This window comes from Euphorbia lathyris, chromosome 1 (genome assembly GCF_963576675.1).
Source record: "Euphorbia lathyris chromosome 1, ddEupLath1.1, whole genome shotgun sequence".
Classification (NCBI taxonomy): domain Eukaryota; kingdom Viridiplantae; phylum Streptophyta; class Magnoliopsida; order Malpighiales; family Euphorbiaceae; genus Euphorbia; species Euphorbia lathyris.
In genome coordinates, this window is record NC_088910.1 from 56,804,215 (window position 1) to 56,830,515 (window position 26,301).

The 26,301-nt window shown below is 34.4% G+C and overlaps 2 protein-coding genes across 5 annotated transcripts; one reads left to right on the forward strand and one right to left on the reverse strand.

Annotated features, from left to right (window-relative positions):
• Window positions 1-2,552: 2,552 nt before the first annotated feature.
• Window positions 2,553-21,131, reverse strand: LOC136234067 (protein PHYLLO, chloroplastic). 4 transcript variants are annotated; one of them, XM_066023832.1, is made up of 28 exons: window positions 20,894-21,131; window positions 20,601-20,810; window positions 19,903-20,117; window positions 19,229-19,346; window positions 18,941-19,057; window positions 17,720-17,821; window positions 16,979-17,038; window positions 16,772-16,831; window positions 16,108-16,212; window positions 15,844-16,038; window positions 15,655-15,753; window positions 14,911-15,477; window positions 13,446-13,670; window positions 12,557-12,859; window positions 12,105-12,172; window positions 11,699-11,857; window positions 11,087-11,212; window positions 10,863-10,994; window positions 10,666-10,783; window positions 9,734-9,889; window positions 9,353-9,592; window positions 9,014-9,181; window positions 8,736-8,879; window positions 7,916-8,377; window positions 7,520-7,819; window positions 7,283-7,440; window positions 7,070-7,177; window positions 2,553-3,341 (listed from the first exon to the last, which is right to left on the reverse strand). In XM_066023832.1, exons 1-28 carry the CDS (start codon window positions 21,074-21,076, stop codon window positions 3,080-3,082), a joined length of 5,160 nt encoding a protein of 1,719 aa, XP_065879904.1. In that variant the 5' UTR covers window positions 21,077-21,131; the 3' UTR covers window positions 2,553-3,079. The 4 variants fall into 4 exon arrangements, with proteins under 4 accessions (XP_065879904.1, XP_065879923.1, XP_065879916.1 ...); XM_066023844.1 differs by lacking the exons at window positions 2,553-3,341; window positions 7,070-7,177 and having other exon boundaries at window positions 7,303-7,440; window positions 7,520-7,556; window positions 7,678-7,819; XM_066023838.1 differs by lacking the exons at window positions 2,553-3,341; window positions 7,070-7,177 and having other exon boundaries at window positions 7,303-7,440; window positions 7,520-7,588; window positions 7,678-7,819.
• Window positions 21,132-21,506: 375 nt separating this feature from the next.
• On the forward strand, window positions 21,507-22,915 carry LOC136204387 (fe(2+) transport protein 1-like). Its single transcript, XM_065995518.1, has 3 exons — window positions 21,507-22,073; window positions 22,370-22,519; window positions 22,610-22,915. Exons 1-3 carry the CDS (start codon window positions 21,507-21,509, stop codon window positions 22,913-22,915), a joined length of 1,023 nt encoding a protein of 340 aa, XP_065851590.1.
• The last annotated feature ends 3,386 nt before the right edge of the window (window positions 22,916-26,301 follow it).

Consider the following 26,301-nt stretch of genomic DNA (forward strand, 5'->3'; position numbering starts at 1 on the left):
CATGTTTGTAGTTCTCTTTTTTAACTATTTTTCTACTGGCATATAATGCATGATACAACACTTGTTATTTTCTACTCTCTGAAACATAAAATAAGCATGAAATAGATGGTTTGCCAAAAAGTCAGCTAAAAGAATTATCTTCAAAGCCCTTGATTCTGTTGCCGCTACCCCTGTATGATTTTAAACTTAGGATAAAATTTGCTTCTAAGAGCTGAATACCTAAGAATCTAAACCAACTTATAAATAATAATTAATGTTAAACTTACCTTAATAATAATAATTACACTTTCATGAAAAACGACCGTCGATTGCAAAAGTTACCTTAATCACTGCTAGTTGCGTCGCCGTTAATAGGGGGGAAGTTATATTAAATTTTTTGCCTCCCGATTGCACCTTTCGATTACTGCGTCTATCGCCGCCACCCCTGTATGATTTTAAACTTAGGATAAAATTTGCTTCTAAGAACTGAATACCTAAGAATCTAAAGCAACTTATAAACAATAATTAATGTTAAACTTACCTTAATAATAATAATAATGACACTTTCATGAAAAAACGACTGTCGATTGCAAAACTTACCTTAATCTCCGCTAGTTGCGTCGCCGTTAATAGGGGGGAACTTATCTTAAATTTTTTGCCTGCCGATTGCACCTTTCGATTACTGCGTCTGTCGCCGCCACCCGTGTATTATTTTAAACTTAGGATAAAATTTGCTTCTAAGAACTGAATACCTAAGAATCTAAACCAACTTATAAACAATAATTAATGTTAAACTTACCTTAATAATAATAATAATAATAATAATAATGACACATTCATGAAAAAACGACCGTTGATTGCAAAACTTACCTTAATCACCGCTAGTTGCGTCGCCGTTAAAAGGGGGGAACTTATCTTAAATTTTTTGCCTGCCGATTTCACATTTCTATTACTGCGTCTGTCGCCGTCACCCTTGTATGATTTTAAACTTAGGATAAAATTTGCTTCTAAGAACTGAATACCTATGAATCTAAAGCAACTTATAAACAATAATTAATGTTAATGTTGTTTTTTTGTTTTTCACTCCCCCCTCCCCCTCATAATTTTCATTTTTTTACCAATTTATTTATTTTCTTGTTTTTTCCTTTTCATATTTTTTTACTATTTTTTTTTTTTCAATTTTCACGTTTTGCACTTTTCTACCGATGACTCCCTAGTTATCACATTCAGAATTGGTGCAATTATTGGTTCAATTCTCATGATTTTAAAAGTTGCTAAAATAGTTGAATATATTTTTTATTTTTATTTTAAAAAAGTACATGGTTGACAGCACATGATATACCATTGACAAATGCAAGTAGATGGATTTATGACAAAATCTCATTGAATCTACAAAATTAATTAATATTGGTATTGATAGCCCAAAGAAGACTTGTATAAATTCACAGCTCTAAATGGTGTATGTATTCGCACGGACCTACCTAAAAAAAAGAATATAGAAGATGGCTAAGTATTCTTCGTTGAAGCTCACATAAGTAATTGCTCTCCTCCTCCTGGTTGCATCAGCTCGTAGGGTCTCTCTCCCTATCTCTTAATTTAAGAGCCAATTGATTATTTAAATATTGAAGTAATATATATTAATTGATGCAGATATGCATATGGTTGGTGGTAGTAGAGTGGCGAGGGGACCTATAGTCTCATACTATTGCACTAAAACTTCAGACTGCAATAAAGAAAGATGCTGGTGCCCTGACAGAAAATGCATTTATACAGCACGTTTGTTATTGCAACAATAAAAAATATTAGCCATCTCTCTCTCAACAACAAAAACTTGTGTAAGGGAATTGTATACTATTGTATAATCATGTATTAATTTTCGACCTTTTTCTAAGTTCTAATCAATAATGACATAGTAATATCAATAAAACTATCTCAGCTACTTGTTGTAGTAAGAACTTCGTGTGTGTTTATATATTGTTAAGAAACTGAAACAAAAGAGTAATGATCAACGGAAAAAGTACAAAAATCAAACAATATAATATTTACATGGTTTAATTAATTTGATATACGTCCATGAACATAAGAGTTTTCTTCTTCCATTGAGCCAAAACCAAATCTTACAATACAAAGAATGTTTAACTCTATATATATATATATATATATATATATCATATAACCCCCAAAACTCCTAAAATTAGGGGTGGCAATAGGACAGAGGAAAACTCGAAAACCATAGAGATCCAAACCGACGGGACCGGAGAAAAACCGAAATTTTTGGATGCGGAAATTTTTTTATCCCCATCCATTAAAATAGGACAGACGTAAGTGTTACTATCCCCAAACTGTGGGGGATTAGCATACCGTCCCCGAAAAACCGTCCGTAAAATCCCCGCAAAATCTCCAAAAAATAAAATAATATTATATATATATATATATATATATATATATATATATATATATATATATATATATATATATATCTAAAATAACTTATATACTTTAATTATAAATTACTTTTAGAAAGAAATTATTTTTTACTTTTAGTTAAAAGTAAAAAATCTATCTTAATAAAATTTCTTAAAAAACAAGTTTAATTAGCATTTAAATGTAATTTAAAAAAATATACAACATAATATTAATGTTAATTTTAAATCTACACATTAATTCTAAATAACTAATCAGCTCCACTCATTTAATAAACAAATCAAACACAAAACATCCATTTTGAATTAATCTATCAAAAATATTCAATTTGCATAAAACAAGCCTTGAGAGATCCTCCTTACTACATTATTGATCTCTGATGATTCAGCAAGCGAAGTGATGTACGACAATAACAAATTTTACTGACCTCCACCACTGCCAGACCTTAGAGCTGGACTTTTTAATCATAAGAATCAGTTTACTCCGTCAAACTGAACTGTAAACCATAGGACTTGGTTCATAAGCTTAGTTGTTTGAATCTTTGCAGAATTTCCTCAGAGTATGCATCAAAATGAAATAAAATCGGTGGACAACTTGAAAAGGTTGAACGCCAAAATGAATTGCATTATAGTTATCATTTGTCATCCATAGTAGACTAAAGCATCACTCCACTGCTCTATGGGGAAGAACAATTTCTCTGCCTGGTCAAAAATTGTCTCAGCGCACCAACAACAGAGAGGGGGTTCTCTATATGGACAGCATGTCCACAATTAGGAACCTCAACAATCTCAGGAATATGGTTCCCAGAACATCTATCTTCCCTTGATTGGCCAATTTCATGGCACATTTTTTCAGAAATTGCCTTGAACTTCCTATCTTTTTCTCCAACAATGAGCAAAAGCGGTGTATTGCATTGCTTTAAGTCTTTCCACAATGGTCTGTCACACAAGTATAAAAGATTTTAACTAAAACAGAAGTGCCAGCAACAATATTAATAACAGATTTTTTTTTTTAAAAGTACAAAATTGAAATCAAGAAGTAAAACCAATCACTAATGTTTTCCGGAAAAATGTTGGTCATACACAGGGAATCCGTTTGTTCTTCATTTTATGCAGAACTTCAAGAATGGATTTCTCTCATTCAACGATTCCCTCCAGTTCAAAAACATATGATATCCCTATAGAGTAGAACCATTTCCACCACTCTAGTCGATGCAGCATGTCTCAACAGATATTTAAGTCCCTCAACTTGATCATGAAATAAAATATGCATAGACACACAACAACTATGCGTCATTTTCTTCAGAAAAAAATGTAGCACAAAATTTCATATCCGAATGAATAATAAAAAAAAAAGGGCGGCCCGGTCGCACTACGCGTCTGGCAAGAGGCCGCTCCTAAGACTCGAACCCGTGACCTCTTGGTCACACGACAACAACGTTTACCGTTGCGCCAAGGCTCGCCCTCTTCATATCCCAATGAATAAATAAGAAATAACTACCCAACAAAAAACTTCTCAAAATTCTACAAGTTCCTTTTATAAAATATAGCAATATGAAATATCAAAATTCCATGAGATTTCTTCATTTAATTATTGGGTAATTGCTCATACTAAAGGATGCAGCAAGACTTGAAGAAATTTTCAGAGAGAAGTCGTGTGTCTAGACTGAGATCGGACATGTGATAAGGTACTGGCATGCCTTAACCAAATTTCCTGGCTAGAAATCTGTTCATGGGGAGCTGGCTTGTTTTTATTTACTTTGTCACTAGTAAGATTAATTATGTCTTTGACTTATTTTTACTTTTTCCTAACTATAATAAGCTTCTAAATAAATCCTTTAGGGACTTCAGCATCTTGCAAGATTGAATAATATTTCATAAGAATAAAGTCTCTCGATTTTTTTATCTATTCCTAGCATTCACTTAAATCAACAAGTTCATAATAGAACCCTAACCTCCTTCAGTATTCAATGGAATCAACAGAATGTTAGCAAAGCCTTTCCTTGCACTGCATCAGTAGTATAAGAGCCTTGATTGTGCAAGGTTTTGCCAGATAAATCACCATGCAGCCAAGGAGACAATAGGAAGATATTACCCAATTGACAGAGAGAATGGATCAAATAGAACAACATTTGATTGATTGCCCTAGGAGTAATACAAGACTGTAAATCAACTAGGGCTGTCCCAATATCTCTTGCTACGGACTCTTCTTCAAAACCCATTCTTTTTCTTTCTATACTTTGTCCCAGTCATTTTCATTTTCTTCAACTTTGAGTATATGATGCAAATGATGGTTGCATTAATGGGCAATCAAATTAGGGCTAGCCCAAGTGTGCAGATAAAACTCCAACTCTAGAAGGAACCCCAATTTGGGAGAAGAACCCAAAGGTAAAGTGAATGGACGTCCAGACAACAAGTGACAGGCTTTCACAGTTACAACATTACACCACAGCATACCTTTTTATCTTGAGCCAATAGAAAAAGAAATTTTAATGAGTTCAAAAATAGTTATATCACCTCCCTTTTTGAGTCTTGGTTTAGGATGTTTGCCTATCTTCAGTTCAACTTTTGTACTGTTTCTGCAACTATAATACTTAATAACAAATTTGTAAACGCTATCCTTGATAGTACAAGTAGACTTGAAACTAATGTGTCTCAGTCGGTTAGTATTGTTGCCCTAGGAGTAATATAAGACTGTAAATCAACTAGGCCTGTCCCAATATCTCTTGCTACGGACTCTTCTTCAAAACCCATTCTTTTTCTCTCTATATTTTGTTCCCGTCATTTTCACTTTCTTCAATTTTGATGCCTTATTTCCTTTCCTTTAAATAACTTACCCTCTGATTGTCAATGACCACCCTCTCCACAACTAAAACACTTCAGACTTCCATTTCCTACTCTATTAGACTACATAGCCACTATTCATCTCATTGATATTCTTACAGTCATATTATCCTACTACCAAATCCACCCCTTTCCGATATTAGGACTGCTATTGCTGCCAAAATAAAAAATTGAAGAAAAATCACAATCATATGAACAGAATCTGCTTTTCCACCTAGAAGGCTCATTGGTATGCTTTTGCAATAGACATAAAATCAAATAGGCAGATTATATAATGTAAAGGCCCACTCAAACCTTCGATGTATTGAGCTACTAATTTCTTCATGTCATACAATTTGTAGTCGCTAATATATAAGCTGATGATAATTATAAAATTGGATTAAATCTTTTTTTCGTCTTCTCCCACGAATCAATCTTGGATTTTCCCAAAGTGGCTTCAAATGTTGGGATCGTCACATGATCCCATTGCCACAAATACTACATGTTCATTGCTAGGTACTCCCTGAATTCTAATATCTGCTATCAACCAATCAAGAAATTCTTTTGGCTTTTCCATAGCTGATTCCAATTGACAATACTACTCGTATCCCCACAACTTCTCTGAGAAATTCTCAACAAAAATAATTAGCTTCTTCTTCCAAATTTAGGTCCCTTTTAGGGTTAGGCTTCTCCTCTAAATTGGGAGTTCTATTTTGATTGGTCATTAACACAACCATCATTTGCTCGATGAGTTCATCTAATTGTTGTTACAAGCATTCTTTGCGCCAATTGAGTTATATTATCATCCACCGATTTTGACCATGTTAGCATGACCACCCTAGCAAAACTGTGCACCCCTAAGGCTTTGATAAAAATTGGCATAGCAGAAGGCTTCACTAGCATTTTATTGATTCAAATGAATACCAAAAGGCTAGCGTTTTACATACTAGTTTATTCAAATGGATTCTGTCATGGAACCAATTGAACTAAAAGCTCGAGCTTGGTAGTTAAAGGTCCCCTTCATATTCTTTTTTTTTTTTTTTTTTGAATAAAAGTAGGGCAGATGCCTCTAACCGAGTTCGGACATCCCAACTAGGTTGGCACCCCAGACCTCACACGAGACAAAAACCCGATTATATAAATAAAAGAAGATTACAAACTAAAGTGGGAGTTATCTAAAACAAAAATGAGCTAAATTACAAAGATCATCAGAAATGAAAGAAGCACAAAATGTCCACTTCATATTAATATCTGACAGATGCAAAGAAAGGAAATTCTAAGACATATTATTCAACATTGAAAGATGCCAAAAGTCCCAAAAGGAGTTGTTTAGGAGCTATTTATAGTTAGGGCAACAAGAAAAATAAGCAAAAACGCATACTTAACCTTAATAAAAATCGTAAATAGATAGAAGTTTCTAGTAGCCAGTTTGCAAAACAAATTCTAGGAAGAAAACTTTCTTTTGGGGTACTTGTGTCTTACTAAGCACATGTTAAACCTCGAGTCTAATCACAAGACTTCCCTCTATAAGGCATGTCCATTTCTTATCACTTCAAATCTCATCTTTTAATAAATTCTTCCACTATTTTTTCACCTATAGCTTTATCGCTAAAGGTTCATCAAGTAATTATGCAGGATTTTTTTAACATAGATGAATAATGGAACTTGGTGCAAAGAGGGCATTGCCTCTGACCATGGAGGTCACAACGCCAGTTATTTGCATTATTTAAACCCGTGAAGACTTACTCTTTTCTTAAATAATAATAATAATCCTGAAAACATGTTTACTAAGGAGCTGCAAACCTTGTACAGAAAGGAAAACTCTAAATTTTGAATTAACTTACATCTGCCTACCAACGCTCAGATCAGACAGAACTTTAGCAAGACCAGAAACATCAGCATGTAACAAGCGGCTGGAAACTATATCTTTAAAACGGGGATGGCTTCGCAAGCTGTTGCATGTTGACAATTTATCCAGGTCATCATTGATAAGAGCATAGAGCTTTAAGCATTAGAATTAAAAACTAAAATGTCAAATAATGAAAATATGAAACTACCTGTTCCAGAATTTTCCAGCATACCAGGAATCTACAAACATATGTAGCCCATAAGCAATTAGTAAGCGTGACCTAGACACATCCTTAGCCAAACGAACTTTTCTTGCCATCTCATCTTTTAGTCCAGGGCTACCGGATATTATAACAGCTCCATTGATCTGCATATCATGTTTACTTCTATTAGCTAAATCAAAATAAATGATCAACTCAAATTGAAATGTTTTGCGACTGCTGTACCTTATCAACATGCCTCAATGCCATGTGCAATGCAATTCTTCCACCCAATGAATACCCAACAAGGAAAACCTTTCCAGGAGTTATTTCTTGAATCAACTTATACAACAAATTTGAGACTATTTCAACAGACAAAGCAGCATCCTGTTTGGAATCTTTACCAGAACAATTTTGCATCTTTGATCCTCCATGACCAGGAAGATCAATTGAAATGCATCTTGCTGATCCTGAGATGGTCTTCATGATAGAGATCCAATCTTCACCCGTTCCAAGAAAACCATGAAGAAATATGAGAACATTATTCTGCATCAAAAAGAAAAATTATAATGAAGGTAACAATTAAATTAAATACAGGCCATAACTGAATGTACATAAGAAAAGAATGTGTGAATCACATACATCACTTTTTGGTCCAATATCATGCACTTTGATGGAGCAGGAAAGTTCTTTTAAGTTGACAGCCAAATGGTATGTGCATACGTGCTCCTCGGTAGAAGTTCTACGAATAACGTTTTGATTGATCTGAAAGCTCCGCAGCAAATGAATGGCATCAGTTACAGATGCCCCAAGAAAGCCAGTACAAGGAAAATAGCGAATCCCCAGAGGTATAGTTGTTACATCTTGTTTAAGCCATCTATAAGTTCCAAGACCATGGGCTACAGCAGGTTGCAATTTTCGGCTCATAACCTTGCAAAGATGAGCATTCTGCAGATCAAGATAATGGGAGAACTGTATATAAGTCGAGAGACCTAGGGTGCTTTCAAATGCAGCACTGACGACAGCCATCTTTCCCTGATGATGGGCCCATTTTGCAATTAATGCTGCTCTCTCAAACCCACCAACAACACTTGGTTTAATCACCTGAGAAGACAATAAATCAAATCCAAATATAATATGAAAGATTTCCTACAGAGTAGTTTTTGAGAAGAAAATAGAACTTTACAAGAGAACAACTCATATAAAGAATGCAAATAACAACAGTTATTGCTTTCTTTCTTTTTTTCTGAGACCTTATTGTTTAGTTCAAAGTATAGAAAGGGCCATTGTCTGCAAGAAAGACTATGATGATGATGACAACAACTTTGATCTCAAAAGAATATGATGACATGCAATTAAACAAGTGAAAGCTACAATTTGGTAGGAACTGAAATTAGGCTGCTTGTGCCTCTGCTAGCACAAGTATGCAGGACAAGAGTAAGCAAATATTTATATCACTCACCACAGCAACTATTCCAGGATGAGAATACTTTACAAGCATATCAAGGAGATTCACAGAAAACTTGTTAACAGTTTCATCAAGTGCCACTGGTAAACCGCTCTCTTCACAGTACTTTATAATATCGTTTTCATCTTGAACAGGTTCCTGAAACATAGGAGAATGTTAACAGTCAGGAAAAGTAACAGCCATAAAGGGTATACATCAATTAAATTCCAGTAAACTGATTGATGCTAACATGCAAATTAACTGTAACATGTAACAACTTCCTGAAATTATACCTCAATATACTGCAGTTCACAATCTTTCACCAGAGAACCAAATTGAATAGCTTCTTCATATGACCAGTTTCTGTTAGCATCTACACGAAGTTCAATCTCCTTGCCAACCTTCTTTCTGATTTCTTGTATAACTGCAGCGTCATCCATAAGATTAACCCGACGAGCAACCTATTGCACAAGAATCATTAGGAATCCAACTTACTTCACCTACTACTAGGAATAAATAGTTGAAATAACATACTCGGCAAATGAATATATAATAATACAAACTTGAGTTGAAAACTTCGGCAAGAATGTTGCAGGTTGAAAATGAGGCACACCAGTAACAGAAAGACTTACTTTTAGCTTTAATGCAGAAAATCCTTCTTCCACAAGAGAGGAGGCAATATCAGCAACCTCAGCAGGAGTCCCATTAGAATCAATAAGGCCGCATATCCTAACAACTGGCTTTTCATCAATCCCTTCATTTTCTCTCTGTGGTTGTATTTTGTTTAGTAAGCCAGAACCTTCTCGTTCTGCTATAGCACTAAGTATAGCCATTTCCAAGCCCAATCTGACACTAGGAAAGACTGAATTTTCCTGCATAATAATATGACAGATCATGAACTCAGCTAAAAAGATATCGGAAACAAATAATGGCAACTTTTCCATTTAAAATTAAATATTATAGACTACTAAGGCATATTTATATCATGGACAGAAAGGAGATCCAATACCCACCGGAATTCCTAAGTTGTACCATATCCAAGAGGAAAATGCACCATTCAATAGAGGAAGGGAAAAACTTATCTCGGTCCCTTTGATCACTTGAACAAGAAAACGAAGTTGCTCTTCTACATCTAACAAATTTTCTGTATGAATTTCAATAGGTGCAACCTGTTAAACAAGAATATGCAGCATGAAGTAAATTAAGGAATCACAGAAATAGGGGAATATATCATAACGAAACATCGAAGGGATCGTTTATAAGAGATGTACATGCAGGTCACACTAACCAATTATACACAAAAATACACGCATACATACACATGTTTTACAGGGTTTATTGTTTGAAACCACTGCATTAAATTAATTACAGTGCTCAAACTTCTCACAGTCTCTACTGGCTGAGCTTGAAGTTAAATTTACAACAATTTCACAAAATTGTCTGTAGTTAATTTCATAAGACACGTCGAAATATATAGTTTTTCAGTTTCTAGTTTCTACTAGATTAGTGAAGATAAATATACTTTATGGGGGTTCGAGAAAAGAACTAATACAAATTAAAATCTTTATAATTTTAAGTTTTAGACACTGCATAATAAGAGGTTTTGAAATTCTCTCCTTTTCTAATAGCGGGAGTAGCTCCCCTTGAAATATAAAAGGTTCCCCATGATTATCCTCAACCATAAAACATAGTGATAAATAGAACAAAAGCACTAGCAAATTTCTCTCCACTAAAAGTTAATAATGTAAAATAATATATGCAAAACAATCGCGAGTATGATAGTTATTCTGCCACTCAAAGGTGTTATAACTTATAAGGCATGTGATAGTTGCTTGTTCCTTAATATTAGTCAAATAAATAAAGAAAAAAACCAGTTCATTAACTTGCAACCCTTTTATGGTTTCATGTTTAATGTCGTATGAAAAGCAAAGAAGTAACCACCAACCTCACCATACCCAACTGTTCCATCTTCAAGATACAATGACAAAATGTAGCCATACTTATGGAAGTCGTTCCCGCCCTGATCCACTAATGCTGAAGTAGGAGGAGCGCAGAGTTGAATTCTGTCACAACACATTTCAAACAAGTGAACTGCATATTCCATTGGAATTACAAATTCTAGTTGCTATAGAAAACCCTAACCTGTACAGTGAATAGTCCATTTTGAGGATCTTGCAAAGAAAAACCCGATCTGGAACAGCACAAGTAACAGAAAGCCTTGAAAGGACATTTAAAGCATGATCTGCTGCTTGGCATGCAAATTTGCCCAATGTACTGCGATACAAACTACAAGTGATCAGTAGAATATATGAATGAAATGTTTATAACCTTAAAAAGACATTTTTTGAATGAAAGACAAAGACAACCTATGAAAGGTTGAATTGGTGCTAATGCAACTCTCCACTTCAATGACATAATCAGTCTTCTCTTGCTGAGATCTAAGTAAAGCATCTAGAAGTTCCATTTTTGTCTTCACGTGGAGATGTTTCACACTGCACTCCATTTAATAATTTTGTATTGGAGGTCAGAGAGAATTCATGTTTTTACATAAAGAATTGATACTTCAACAACATTGCATCTCAACTATGAATAACAATAATCTATTTGGTCAGTTACCAAATATTGCGCATGGAATCATATTGAATCTTGTTCCATAAAACCATCAAAGCTGACAGTACATTCAAGAAAAAGAAAATCAAAACAATAAAACACGGATTAAATAGTGTTTCACATAATGACCTCTACTTAATATGCAAGAATGTTTATGTTTCATATAATGACCTCTACTTCATATGCAACAATGTTGTTCCTTTCTCAGTCAAAAACATGAAACCAAATTATGAGCCATGGAAATTGCAACAGAAATTCATTTTACCAGTAAACTAAACCATATTGCTCTTGTCACTCACCGAAAAATGTAACCCAAACTATAGTAAGAATACTTCAAGTATGACCAGCTAGTCATTGAGGTTTCTTACCTGTGAGCTATGCAGAGCTGGTGAATTGAAATTTCATGGGAAGTGCAGAAATACTGATCTAGTATTCTTTGATCAATTCTATCTGCAATAGGAAGAAGACTGAAGATTGCTCCACCATGATTGTTTATCACGATTATCGTCATTGGCTTCCTTGAAATCCTTCAAGCAAAAAAAATCTTCATAAAATATTCGAGGAAAAAAGTCGGTATTTGAACCATGTTCTTTTTATGAGATGGCAAGTGGTATTTACCAGTAGATTACAAAAAACAAAACAAGTATTTGAATAATTAACGCATGTCATCACCTAAAATTACATCAGCCAAATGAGCATCGGAATATCAGAACCCTCTACAAAATCCCATCATGCAAATAAAGGGGACAAAGAAAACAAAAGTAAATTCTCTACCTTGGATTAAAAATTGACAAGCCATTTGTGTCATGAAGGAAAGAAACATCCCCAATTATGCAAAGTACCTAAACGTTAATGCAAATATATGAAACAATACATAAGAAGTTGGAAATTTAAATATAATTTAGACGCAACAAAAACAATGTTTAATTCTATAAGAAATTTACAACAAAACAAGGAAAATATTTATCACTTTTCCTGCAGTTAGTCAAACTTAAAATATGTGTAACTCTTTTTATGTGTGTGTATGTGTGTGATTAACAGGTTTTCAATAAACAACCAGTTGTTCTCGTTCAGTTATGCCGCTTGCTTGTTGTGGTTCATACTCCCTTTAAATTTCCAGAATGGATTGGCCAGATGAATCGTCCACCAAATGTATCATTTAGAGGAAACAATCATAACAAATAACAGAGTCATTGCAAGTGCTATAGGAAGGCAAACAAACTTACTCTTTTGCTGCATCCAACTGCAAAACCAATTGCTGTGCTAAGCAAACCATCAATACCACTAGCTCCTCTGTTTCCAGCGACACGAATACCAAGAAATTGAAGTTCTGAGTTCAACACTGCATCTGAAATGATACAAGAATTGCTTCTATAACTGCATCCATACATATTTGCATCACGTATTGCCATGCTGTTGCCGATAAAAAGGGCAGAATCAACTGAAAGTGCTTTCGAAATGGCATGTGCAACATATGGTTCAGTCAAGGAGTTCTCTGCTAAAATTTGAAATGATAATGCCCATCCAACCTACAGGAGGTGGCATAAAATATAAGAAATTGCACCTGAAGTGGGATACAAAAATTCTAATGCCAGCCACACCAGGTACATGCATGCATAATGCTACAGGAAAATAATGTTAATAACATCTAAGAAGATGGTAAACAACCGGTTCCACACAAGACACAAGCTTTAGTCCTATTGAACATCAAATGTAAATAATATAAATCAATATTGAATTCTCCAAGACATGCATTTTCTATCAATGATAATACAGCAAAAAGAGTACCATACCTAGAGTTGTACTAGGATTCATAGAAAAGGTGTTTCTACTTTGAAGGACACAAAACATCGTCCTATATAAAGTTCCTTTTATCTTAAATAAAACAAACCAAGCAGAAACCAGCTACAAAAATTTAGAACACTCTCCATGAGGGGAAAATACAATTACATGTAAATGTAGTGAATCCAGCAGAAGTACAATTACATCATAAAATGTGGAGCTCAATATATATACAGTTAGCAAGGGCATTACTCAGTATATCCATCAAAGAATAGAAGGATAAACTGGTTCACATAAATAAAAAAACAAAATCATATCCTAGAGCTTATTTACCATTGAATCCAAAGCCCTTATAAAATGACACCAGCTGCTGCTCTTACATGGCAATTGAGCTTTCATTAAACTGTTAACGAACTCAAGAATAGAGCAATCCAATCTATGAGTTACAATATGTGATGGATCATGACGATACGGATGATTTTCAACCAAGATATATGAGCATGGATAACACTGCTCCAGCATTTGAGAAATACGTTTACTTGTAATTGGACTTCCAATCTGCTTACATGTCAGAATAAGAAGACAACCAATAAGGCATAGGGTATATCATGTAAAAAAAATGAGACATGCAAACTGCTCAAAACTCACATTAGAAGAATAAGATGCCATTTTAATATTAGTCTTATGTCTAATCACATACAGAATGCTCAGGGGACTGCAGTACAAGAGAAGGAAAAATATAGCTACCATAAAATTCTCAAGCAATTTTATTTATCCATATCAAAGATGAAAAGGCATGCCCAACAAACAATATTCTTGTTTTTCTTTTTTTTTTATTATATTATTTTTATTTTTATCTTTTTGTATCAGATTCATACCACCACTATTCAAGAAAAGCCTTACAAATAAAACTTCTGATCTAATCTTCAATCATGAATTTATCAGAACTCATTTTGAAAGAGGAATAATTTATGTTGAACTGTTTTTTTACATATGCCATGTCGATACAACTGCAAAGTTTATTAAGATAATTATTTACCACTCAAACTTTTACTATCATATTAGAAAGGTCAATGAAAGTTCTCACTACTTCAATTGGCACACGCAAAAAATAGGTTAATTACATGACAGTGACACATATACACACAGCAGAAACTGAGTTTCATAATTATTTCTCTGCATCCAAAAATCTTTAATGCAAATTACAATTTACTTTTTGACCTCTATACTCAGCATCAGCAGGTATTCATTAGCTTTAGAGGCCTTATAAGCTTGTTATTAAACTAAAAAAGAAAAAAAAAAAATCATATCTCAAGACTACTTCCTGATGTTATCCAGCTTTTTTTTAAATGTCAACTCCTCCACATTGGTTCGCCTATGGAAGTTCTTATGTGATTTCCTAAAGAACTGCTGCTAGTATAGTATCCAAATTGGAATAATTCAATTTTTCCGTATTTAAAGACACTTTGAGATTGCATTTCCACATATGTTGTACTTTTCCTCCTTCCCTCCTTTCTGATGAACATATGTTTCAGAACATCATTCATATTTGGCTAGAAAATAAGTTTGCCACAGAATTTAAGCAGTTAACTTTTGAACAGAAACCATGCAAATATGAGACCTAGGTTAGCCACAAAAAATATCCAATAGTCTAGTGTATCCTGGTGCAGTTTAGAAACTTCAGATGATTAACAGAGCTCAACATTCTCTAAATTTTAAAATGTTTGGTTGGGACATCCATTAGACAATTCCAAGAATAGGCAATAATTTAGAGAGGTCAACAGATAAAAAGTTATACCTGAATAACAACATCAAACTTCACCCAACCCCTGACCTTATCAGAGAGCAAAGCATGGTCAAGATGATCAATAAATAAAACATTTTCTTCTAGATGAAAATGAGTTAAGAGCTTTCTTAATCGTAAACCAGACAATATATCTGCTACAACAGGCCAATTAAGGTGGTTTGCCAAGAGAAGAGCTGCCCATATTTCATCTTCTGAATGGATTGCACCAAGAATTATAAGCCTCCTATCAGCTTCTTGAATTATTTCAAGAACTTGAGACATTGGAAAGCGCTTATCACCATCATATGCAAGAGAATTTTGTGTTTTAATATACTTAGTAAATGGCTCAGCACTAGACATCCAAATATCTAATCCCTTCAAACAGTCTGACATCCATTTGCTTGGACTATCATCCAATGGCTCTCTAAAAGGACAATTAATATGAACAGGACCACATGGTGTAGAAGTTGCCAAATGCACAGCAGAGTCGAGTGTTGTAAGAACCATCCGTGCAGGAATATCATCAGTGGGAGTAGGGAGACTGAAGAAGAACCTGACGAAAGAACCAAAATGGTTCACCTAACATACAAATTCAGCATCTTGTTTCATAAATAATTCAACAAAAGAATTGTTATCACACGCGTTTACAAAAACATGCAAAAATGGTAGATAAATGAGGACTGTAACTGCTACAAATTGTAAAATATGAATTAGTTTAACAATAACTTTGTAATATACAACTTTGGAATTCTTTACCTGATTGATTGATTGGTTTGCCCCAGCACCTTGAAGCTCAGGAGGACGATCTGCAGTTAACAAGAGAAGTGGCACAAAATCCTGACTGGCTTCCACAACCTGCAAATTGATAGCTTTGAAAATAATCACTGCATCAATGCTTGATGAATGAAAGACTCGGTACTAGAGATTCTATGAAATGAAACTCACAGCAGGAAGAAGATTTGAAACTGCAGTTCCTGAAGATGTTATGACAACTGCTGGTTTATGAGAACCTCTAGCATAACCAACAGCATGGAATGCCAATGAGCGCTCATCAAAGCATGCAATACAAGTTGTGTGAGGATGAATAGAGGCAGCAATAGCAAGGGGGGATGATCTTGATCCTGGAGCAATACAAAAATACTGAAACAAAGAATTAATCAGATATATACACAAATGGATATATAATATAAAAGAGAACCAAAATCTCACTGTTAGTCCAAGACGAGAACATTCTTCTACAATAAGAAAAGCCCAAACTGCATTAATGTTTGTACAATCTTGCAAGGAGCGACTTGTTTCACCCGCATGATCCATCTGAGAGTCAAAGGGGAGAAGAAGAGATAAGTATCATCAAAAATTTTGTCAGAATAACATTTTTATACCATTCACATATCCACCTTAGTTCATGCATTCAAAAGATCCACACAACGTCTCATACAAAATTAAATCATCTTTGTTAAAAGAGATAATACAGCTACAGATTATTTTCCCAAGAAGCAGAAAAACCTCATGTTTGTAGTTCTCTTTTTTAACTATTTTTCTACTGGCATATAATGCATGATACAGCACTTGTTATTTTCTACTCTCTGAAACATAAAATAAGCATGAAATAGATGGTTTGCCAAAAAGTCAGCTAAAAGGATTATCTTCAAAGCTCTTGATTCTGCAGTTACCAGGAGAAATTGAAAAGATATCATATATAATTAACCTTGCAAATGACGCAGCATCATTTGAAACTTGTAACAGAGCATGTTTTTTATAATTCAATCTTTTCCAATTCACTAGTTGAATTACGCTAAAGGCTCCTTAACATTCCAGCTCCCATAGATGTAAGCAACCAGAAAATTAAACAGAACCTTTTCTAGAAGCTTACCATGTTGCTAGAAGCAATAAAGGTTGGTGAATGCCTGAAATAGAATTGATTGAAACTTTTCTGCATTGCAAGTTACCAGATACTCATATTCAGAGCGCTTTACAACAGGATATCAGATATATATTACTAACTTCTATAGTAGGCACAGTATATCTAATAAAATGGGGGGTCAGAAAGGATTAACAATTACCAGGAAAAAGGAGATACCAGTTCCAAGAAGTCATCCTGATAATCCCCTTTGCCCAACGACAGTGTATTTGAGCACACCTAGAAAATCACAGTGCTCAAGGGCTAAACAAAGAACAAGTAGATGTTTCTGAAATAATAATTTAACTTTTTATGTCAGTTATTCTTGATCTCAATACCACCAAAACCAACCTCCAGGTGCCCCTCCCCTCTTTACTCTTTTCTTAAGTTCTTAAAAATAAGAGCAAATAAGTGGTCACCCAGAGATGGAATGGCTATATTGTCCGCCTAATATTAGATGAAAAGCCGGAAATAAAGCGATACAACCAGATCAAGGTTAAACATAAGACAAAAAGTAATCACAACTCCAAAAAGAAAAGGGAAGAGAGAAACAGCTTTGCAGTAACAGTACAACCTCATGAAATTGTCCATTGATGATTACGAAGGAATCCTATTAACAAACCCATATAAAAACTCACTAAGGCATTAAAGTTGTAGCAATCTAATGCAACTATGCCTCCCGTTCATTCATGCAATGATGTCATTCTTTACAGTTCTATAGAGAAGATATATAAACATTAACTCTCATGCACTTAGGTCTAGACCATCCACTTACTTTACAAATGTGCATGTGCCAACAACAGATTAAAAGAATATCAACTATTACAAATAATACTATGTTGGCATTACTATTATTAGTGCACTACAAACATTAGAGAAATTAAATGAGTATAGCTCAAAACACAGCAGGAAAATGCATACCATCTGAACTTTTTTATCCTCCACTAGATTGACCTTATCTGGAGTAGCTTTTAGGCATTTAGATGGGCACCTTTCTTGGCTTGACAAAAAATGATAACTGACCTGAAAGCAATGAGAAGGATATAGAGTAAAGTGGAGAGAGCTCAAGCAGAAAATATGATTTTGCTTAAGGAGCCTTCTGGTTGAATGGATGGTTGAAGAAATATATACAAGGCAACAATATCGACAATAACGGGAATCACATCCATATAACTCAGTCAATAATATCCATATAGATGCACATGCTAAGGTCACCCTCAACTTCACTAAATAACTATGATGCACGGAAACTCATCATGACATGCGTTTCACCATTTCCGGCAGATGTGGGAAACGGAAACTCTAGACTGATACGAAACATTTCCGGGCATGTTTCCGTAATTACCCAAAATATGAAACCATCTCTCAGTTTTTAAACGGTTTTCTCTGCCTATTTCGACTAAAATTCTGAATATTCAAACTTTCTATTTTGCAATTCCTATTCAGTCCAAGATTAGGAAAATTGAAACTTTCTATTTGACTCATAATTCCTTCCTTGTATCCTTCAATTTAAAGAACTTACCTATATTTCTTTCTCCTATAATTCTTGTCTCTTGAATCTCGATTGAGCTTGGACTTTCTTCATCTTGTTCTTCGTTCTTGTTTTTTTTAATGTATTATTATATTTTTAATATTTATAAATATGCCCCTATGTTTTTAATATTTACACGTTTCCGTTTCCTATGTTTTTTAGAAATTACATTTCCCGGTGTCCGTTTCCGTTTCCATGCAACATAGCTAAATAATGATATTTTCAAATTAAATAATTGTCCACTGAGTTTGAACTAGACTTCAGATAGAATAGATGATGATGAACTATAATGGCTCCCAATCAAGCAAGATGAATCTTAAGAGTTAGTCAGAGACTATCAAATGTCAATAAAACTACTGTAAGAGACTAATTATCTGCAAACACATGGCTTATATTATGAGCAAGAATATGTAACATCAAATCTAGCGTATTAAACTTGAAAAGATTTTGAAAATAAACTCAGACTTCAGTTTGCAAGTGCTTCAGTTAGATGTCACATAATCTTGTTAGATCAATACTTTGATTAACATATTTGATACATGAAAGTTACAATCCAAATAAGTTACTGCAAATCATAATGTTTCATAATATAAGATGACAACATCAGTTACCTGGTAAATAGATGATTCAAAAGATTCTACTGCCTGTTTAAACGTACAAAAGAAAGCATCATCCCAGGCCAATGTTGCAGACAGTAAGGAGATATCCTCATGCTCATCTAATTCGATCTGTTGAAAACCAAATTTCCCATAAGAGCTATATAATAAGCTAGTGGCCCACCAACTGAAGGTCAAAAACATGATCTTTGGAGGTATTATTTTAAACTCAGGATTCACCTTTCAAAGTGACTCACAAACAAAAAAAAAAATCATACAAAAGACGCAAAAGAATGTAAGTACCTCAGGAATTATAAGATAAAAAGAACCAGCCTCATGCTCAACTGAAGATGAGCCCATATCAAGTTTAATATCCATAAAACCATAAGTTGCTATGTCGAACGAATCACTCGACACATATCTGCAGATAAACTACATGCATGGGATTATTGAACCACACATAAAGTTAACAATAGAGAAAAGGAAGCCCTCAACACTTTTGAGATTAACTGCTCTTAGCTTCCTGCAAGATTGTATATGCGGGGAAAGCCAGACTGATAACTTGCTTGAATGCATATTCCAAAGTAAAGAATGTGCATGATTTAAAAAGATTTTATCATCCTTTCTCCCATATGCATGATGGCCCTTACCCTTCCCTCATCTATCTTCAAATAGAAACCAAATCAATAGTTGTTATTAGGGGAAAACAATATCACTTTGCACAAAGGATAAACCCCACCAACCAAGTTAACATCATTCCTGAATTCATGCTGAAAACATCATTAACAAATACCATTTTGTACTTTTATCCCTTCATTCTGACATGTTGAATAGCAACAAAGTTCTAATACTATAGTTAACCATATAGCCACTTATTGTCAATTGTATCGTTTCCAATGTGGGCACATCATGAACACTCTATTAAATAAACTTCCAGTGATATATTATCGGAATAAAGGAAAAGGCATAAAATGAACCTTCTAATCAATCTCTGCTCCTGTGATGTATGAGAAGAAGAATTCACAAAGAAAATTGCAGCTCCAATTCCAAAAACTCCACGGGTTCTGCCTAGATTAAGAGGATTTGATGGTTTCTCTGTCTCCTTAGAAAGAAAAAATTGAGGAAACACACCAGATGACTCTGGTTGACAACAGAACCATTTCAATGCTTTTGGACTGGGAGGCACAGCAACCTGTAGATGCACAGAAATATTGCAAAATGTAATCTCGTACTCTGTTTTCTAAGCATTTGAGGTTTATCACTCTCCATTAATTATTCTCCTTATATTAATTTTTCAGTGGAATGATTCATGTGTTCAAACATGATTTACATTGAAACATACATGACAAAGAATAACTACCTAGAACAATGACTACAGTTACAGAAAGATCAAATCTCATTTTCGTATAATCAGTATTAATTACCTCATATTCATTTTTACATTATTTACATCAAAGACAGACAAACCAACTGCAAAAATGTGAATTCGAAACTCTAACAAGTTTAATTTTCAATTACATAATCAGACTCACTCAACGTAATGTCATACACATATGGACAAGAAGAAATGTAGTCTCATTCATCTATATCTATAAGCATTGCAGCTAAAATCAACCGCATTGCCTCATAATAACACCAACTATCTCACAAGAATAATATATACTCCAACAAGTACCTGAAATCTCAACAATCCACTGCTAGGAACAAGAGGATTCAATTTCACTTCCTCCACAGCCTCTCTAATACTCTCAAGGCCATGCTCAAGCGTCAGGGCAGGAGGAAGAGTACGTGTAATGCACGTCTCTATCACCACCTCACAATCTTCAGCAGTTTCAAATTTACCGATATCCACAACCGGACCATCATACCTCACCGCTTCCGCAACCTAAACGAACCAATAACAATAAAACACGGAAGCCGATTGGTGGAAAAAAATGGAGAACAATTGCAGAAGAACACAAAAAAAACCTTGAAATTAGAGTTTGGAGTCGGAGAGAGACGAAGAAGATTGAATTGAATGTGACTGGTTCTATTAAGGAGTCCAAGAGTTAGTGGAGACTTAGGAGGCGGGGAAGACCTTCTGATACAATAATGAAGATTTGGAGATGAGGCGTTTGAGAGATTGTGCACGAGCAACGTAGGAGGTTTCATTTCTGATCGATTGAAGAGAAAATTCTGAAGCAGTAGAGTAGACAGTAGAAAACAAGGTAAGACTGGATAGGAGGAGAGGGAAGAGAGGGAAATTTAGAATGGATACATTCCAGGATAAGTTTAGTGATTAGGACTTCGCCACGTCAGCAAAGTAGCTGACAAGCATAAAGCTGGGCTTTGAGCAATTTTGGCGGGACATGTAAAACACATGCCATCGGTAGGCTTTTTTATTACCCAAAAAACCCAATGTTTACAATGGAATTACATATCCCTTTAAGTGCTCAAGCAACAAAACTCTCTGGTCTCTCATCAGGGTATTATAGTCATTGTGAATAACTGCTTACTCTATGTGAACTATTCAAAATCTGAGATCGTTCCCATAAATAGGAAGATAAACCTCTCTCAACTCACTCGCCACTGAAATACAGCCATGGTTTCCCCTACGAGCCAACAAGCAAAGATCACAATCTCACTGTTTGTTATTCTCTCTTCCACAGTGTCGACATTTGCGGAAGAATGCAATTACGGCGAATCAGGAGGAGGAATATGCCATAACACGAAGAAGGCATTGAAGCTGAAGATTACAGCAATAGGCTCGATTCTTCTGAGCAGTATGGTAGGAGTTTGTTTGCCATTGCTTACGCATAAGTTTGGGGCCTTTCATCCGGATAAAAACCTATTCACTGTGGTGAAAGCGTTTGCTTCAGGGGTTATTCTAGCAACGGGGTATATGCACGTCTTACCGGATGCCTTTGAATGTCTGCACTCGCCGTGTTTGCCGGAAAATCCGTGGAGGAGGTTTCCGTTCACGACTTTTGTGGCAATGTTATCGGCAGTTTTGACGCTGATGGTGGATTCGCTTGCTATGAGTTATAATAAGAAGTGTAAAAAAATAGGAGAAAATGGAGAGAAGATGGAAAATGATATTCAAAAGGTAGAGGAGGGTGAGACTGAGAAAGGATCTCAAGCATTGTTAAGGCATCGAGTAGTGGCTCAGGTAAATACATTATATTAAGTGCTAATTACATAGTTCATATATATGTGGTTTGATAGATTACAATCGGAATGTTTTCGATTTTGCAGTTTTGAACATTTTTTTGGCAATGAGTTCTATTAGGTTTTGCAATAACTTTAATGTTTTTTAATCGGTTTTCTTTTGAGAGATGTGCAATTTTTTTTGGTGAGATCGTAGATCGTGTTTGTTTGGTAGTGTACTGGTACTGGAGGTTTGAAGAGCCTCTGGTTATCGTTAAAACGAAGGTTCGGAGTTTTTTTAACTATTAAATAATGCAGGTATTAGAAGCAGGAATAGTAGTGCACTCGGTGGTGATAGGGCTGTCGATGGGAACTTCAGATAATGCATGCACAATAAGGCCTCTAATTGCAGCTCTTTGCTTTCATCAACTTTTTGAAGGGATGGGACTTGGAGGATGCATTTTACAGGTGAATTGAAATAATTTCATTAATTTAGTAATTATAAATAGTATATAGAGAATTATATTGAATGATGATATATTGCATAAATTAATGCAGGCCCAATATGGGATGAAGATGAAAGGAATAATGGTGATGTTCTTTTCAGGAACGACACCATTAGGAATAGGATTGGGAATGGGATTGTCAAAAACATACAAGCCAAACTCTCCCACTGCTCTTATCGTTGTTGGAATTTTAAATGCTTCTTCTGCTGGATTACTCAATTACATGGCACTTGTGGATCTCTTAGCTGCTGAGTTTTTGGGCCCCAAACTTCAACAAAATATCAAACTTCAGTTCAAGTCTTATCTTGCTGTTTTATTAGGAGCTGGTGGCATGTCTTTGATGGCTATCTGGGCTTGAACCATATTGAAAATAGAAAATCAAACTTTTTTTTTTCTAGGATTAGAACATTTTGTGTAATTCATATTCTATGTTTTAATATTTTTAGAATTCTTTGCTGTAGTTTATCTTGATCTTCTCATTTCATATGTTTATTTACATAAAAAAAAAAACATTAAATAGGAATTTTTAGCAAACTACCACTAAAACAAATTATACATTCCAGAAAAAATAAAACAAACTCTTAAAATACAAAAAAAAAATCTTTTTTCTCTGAGCATAACATACATATTAAAATTGAGAACACGTTTTATAAAAAAAAAAAAAAATATGAAATAGACTATGTGAAAATAATGGGAAATGATAAAATATCTATCAAGTAAATAATTGGGTTGAAAAACAAAGGCCTAATGTTCTCCAGCCCCCTTAACTTGTCCAAATTGGTCATTTTATCCCTTCAATTCATCGAATGTTCTATTTACTCTCTTAACTCCATAAAAGTGGTATTTCTCATCCCCTCAATGTGTCCATTTATCCCCCCAACTCATAGAATGTTCTATTTACCCCTTTAACTCCATAAAAGTGGTATTTTTCACCCTTTACAATCTGTTATCGAAACCTAAATTGATAGTTTTTTTTAAACGTTAAACCTATATTTATGCTATTTTGTAAGTGGAACCTAAATTGATACTTCTCCAAAAATCATAGGTCTATTTTGGTACATTATCCCTACATATAATGTATTTAACTTGTTTATATTAATGTTCTTGTTATTTGTATTTTTTATTCGTTCTTTCTCTTTTCAACTTTTTTTACTACTATAAAGGGATAAGAAATACCATTTTTATGGAGTTAAGAGGGTAAATAGGATCATAAGTGGTGAGAAAACCACTGTTATGAAGTTAATGAGATAAATAGGATATTCGATAAGTTGAGAAGGGGTAAAATAATAAATTTGGACAAGTTAAGAGGGTGGGAAATACCATTTTTATAGAGTTAAAGGGGTAAATATGATATTCAATGAGTTGGGAGGGTAAAATGACCATTTTGGACAAGTTAAGGGGGCTGAAGAAGCATTAAGCCAAAAAAAAAGGTCTAATACTCCTCCAGCCCCCTTAATTTGTCCAAATTGGTCATTTTACCCCCTCAACTTATCGAATGTCCTATTTACCCCCTTAACTCCATAAAATTGGTATTTCTCACACCCTCAACTTGTCCATTTATCCTCCCAACTCATAGAGCATCCTATTTACCCCATTAACTTCATAAAAGTGGTATTTCTCACCCCCTCAACTTGTCCATTTACCCCCTCCTCAACTCATAGAATGTCCTAATTACCCCCTTAACTCCATAAAAGTGGTATTTCTCACCCCTTACAATCCGTCATCGAGGCCTAAATTGATACGTTTTTTAAACGTTAAACCTATATTGGTGCTATTTTGTACGTGGAATCTAAATTGATACTTCCCCAAAATCATATGCTTATTTTGGTACCTTTTCCCTACATATAATGTCTTTAACTTGTTTATATTAATGTTCTTGTTTTTTTATCAAAAAAAAAAAAATGTTCTTGTTATTTGTATCTTTTATTCATTCTTTCTCTTTTCAACTTTTTTTGCTAGTTAAATTTTGATTATCTAATTATTGTAATACAATATTATTGTAATAAACACATGAAGGATCGATACAATTATCAAATTAACACAAAATAAAAAGTTGATATTAAAAAAATATATATTTTCAAACTCATTTGAATAAGTGCTATTAATTTTGCACTATAAAGAGGTAAGAAATACCACCTTTATGGAGTTAATGGGGTAAATATGATCATAAGGGGTGAGAAATACCACTTTTATGGAGTTAATGTGGTAAATAGGACATTCGATGAGTTGAGAATGGGTAAAATGACTAATTTGGACAAGTTAAGGGGGTGGGAAATACCATTTCTATAGAATTAAGGGGGTAAATAGGACATTCGATGAGTTGGAGGGGTAAAATGATCAATTTGAACAAGTTAATGGGGCTGGATGAGCATTAGGCCAAAAAAAATAAACGTCTACATGAAAATCATTGAGTAGAGATTAGATTAAATAAAAGTGGTATTTATTTCTTCCAAGTTTAAGGCAGCTGATGAATTTATATTTTGTGGTAAAGATTTAATATTACATTTTATAAATATGGATGCCTTTGTTTTTTTTTTGGTAGGAAAGGGAAAGAAAAAACAAATAAAAAACCGCCGCCTAATCCGGGATTAGCCTAGGGAAGCTAACTCCCACTCGGTCATCAGACAGAATCGAACAAAGGAAGTTCGAAGGAGAAGAAAGGGTTGAAATTCTCGGCATCAAATTATGGCCCACCGCAGCAAGACGATCGACCACTCTATTTTGCTCCCTATACACATGACAAAAGGAGATGACATCGAAACAAGAACACAGTCTTCTGATCTCTTTAACCAGGTTCTGGCTACTCAAACACATAGCTTTATTGTTAACAATCACATTAACTGCCTCAAGGTTATCAGAATCCACGAGCAGCCTTTTTAGACCCAAGTCAATGGCCAGTCTAAGACCAAAGAAAATACCTCAGAGCTCTGCAGAAAATGATGAACCAATCCCCATATTCTGAGAAAAGCCAGACACCCAATTGCCCCCTGCATCCCTCAGAAAAAAACTTTGTAATTGTAATGTTAAGTGTGAGAGTGTATTAAAAATTTGAGAGTTCGTGTCTTGTGCCTAGGGGTGCACTCGATCTGAACCGAGATCGAACAGGGCAGGTTTGGCTCGGCTCGAGAAGTGTTGAGATCGGGCTCAGCTCGAGCTCGAAGCTCATCAAGTGGCTCGTTTTGATTTAAAAAAAACAGGTTTTAATATATATATTTTTTAAAAACCCAATTATTTAAAAAAAATTAGCCATGAAAACTTTAAGGACCCAATTATCCCAAGTTCAATGGTGGTCACAACCCTAAGCCATGAACCTCAATAATCAGTCATGACCATCCAAGCAAGTATACTGAGCCAATTCTTCTTTCTTATTTATAGGCTGCTACCTCATTACTTTGAACATATATTTCCAATATAGTTCCAAGTGAAAACTTAATTAGCTGTGAATTCCAATGTTTGGACCTGTTGAATTTGCTAAGCCTGACACCCATTGGGCTTATTTTTTCTTAACAATATTGGGCTTGTTAAAAAGCATATAATTTAATATATTTGACAAGCCTAATATCAACTGAAATTATTATTTAGTTTTATATAAGTATCGATTAAAAAGAGTTTACTATATTTGGTATACTTTCAATATTGAATCTCATTAATTACTTATTAATTACTTTTAGTTTTAGTTAGAGAAATTTTTTTAAAAGTATAACAAAATTTCAATTTGTGTTACACCAACCATTTTAAGATAAT

Excerpts from the sequence above, each read along its gene's own strand:
- LOC136204387 (XM_065995518.1), top strand. The coding sequence starts at position 21,507 with ATGGTTTCCCCTACGAGCCAACAAGCAAAGATCACAATCTCACTGTTT. Across the intron at positions 22,074-22,369 it reads GGCATCGAGTAGTGGCTCAG|GTATTAGAAGCAGGAATAGT; the intron begins GTAAATACATTA and ends TAAATAATGCAG. Across the intron at positions 22,520-22,609 it reads TTGGAGGATGCATTTTACAG|GCCCAATATGGGATGAAGAT; the intron begins GTGAATTGAAAT and ends AAATTAATGCAG.
- LOC136234067 (XM_066023832.1), bottom strand. The coding sequence starts at position 21,076 with ATGAAACCTCCTACGTTGCTCGTGCACAATCTCTCAAACGCCTCATCT. Across the intron at positions 20,118-20,600 it reads GTGGATTGTTGAGATTTCAG|GTTGCTGTGCCTCCCAGTCC; the intron begins GTACTTGTTGGA and ends GTGCATCTACAG. Across the intron at positions 15,478-15,654 it reads CAAACCAATCAATCAATCAG|GTGAACCATTTTGGTTCTTT; the intron begins GTAAAGAATTCC and ends TTTGTATGTTAG.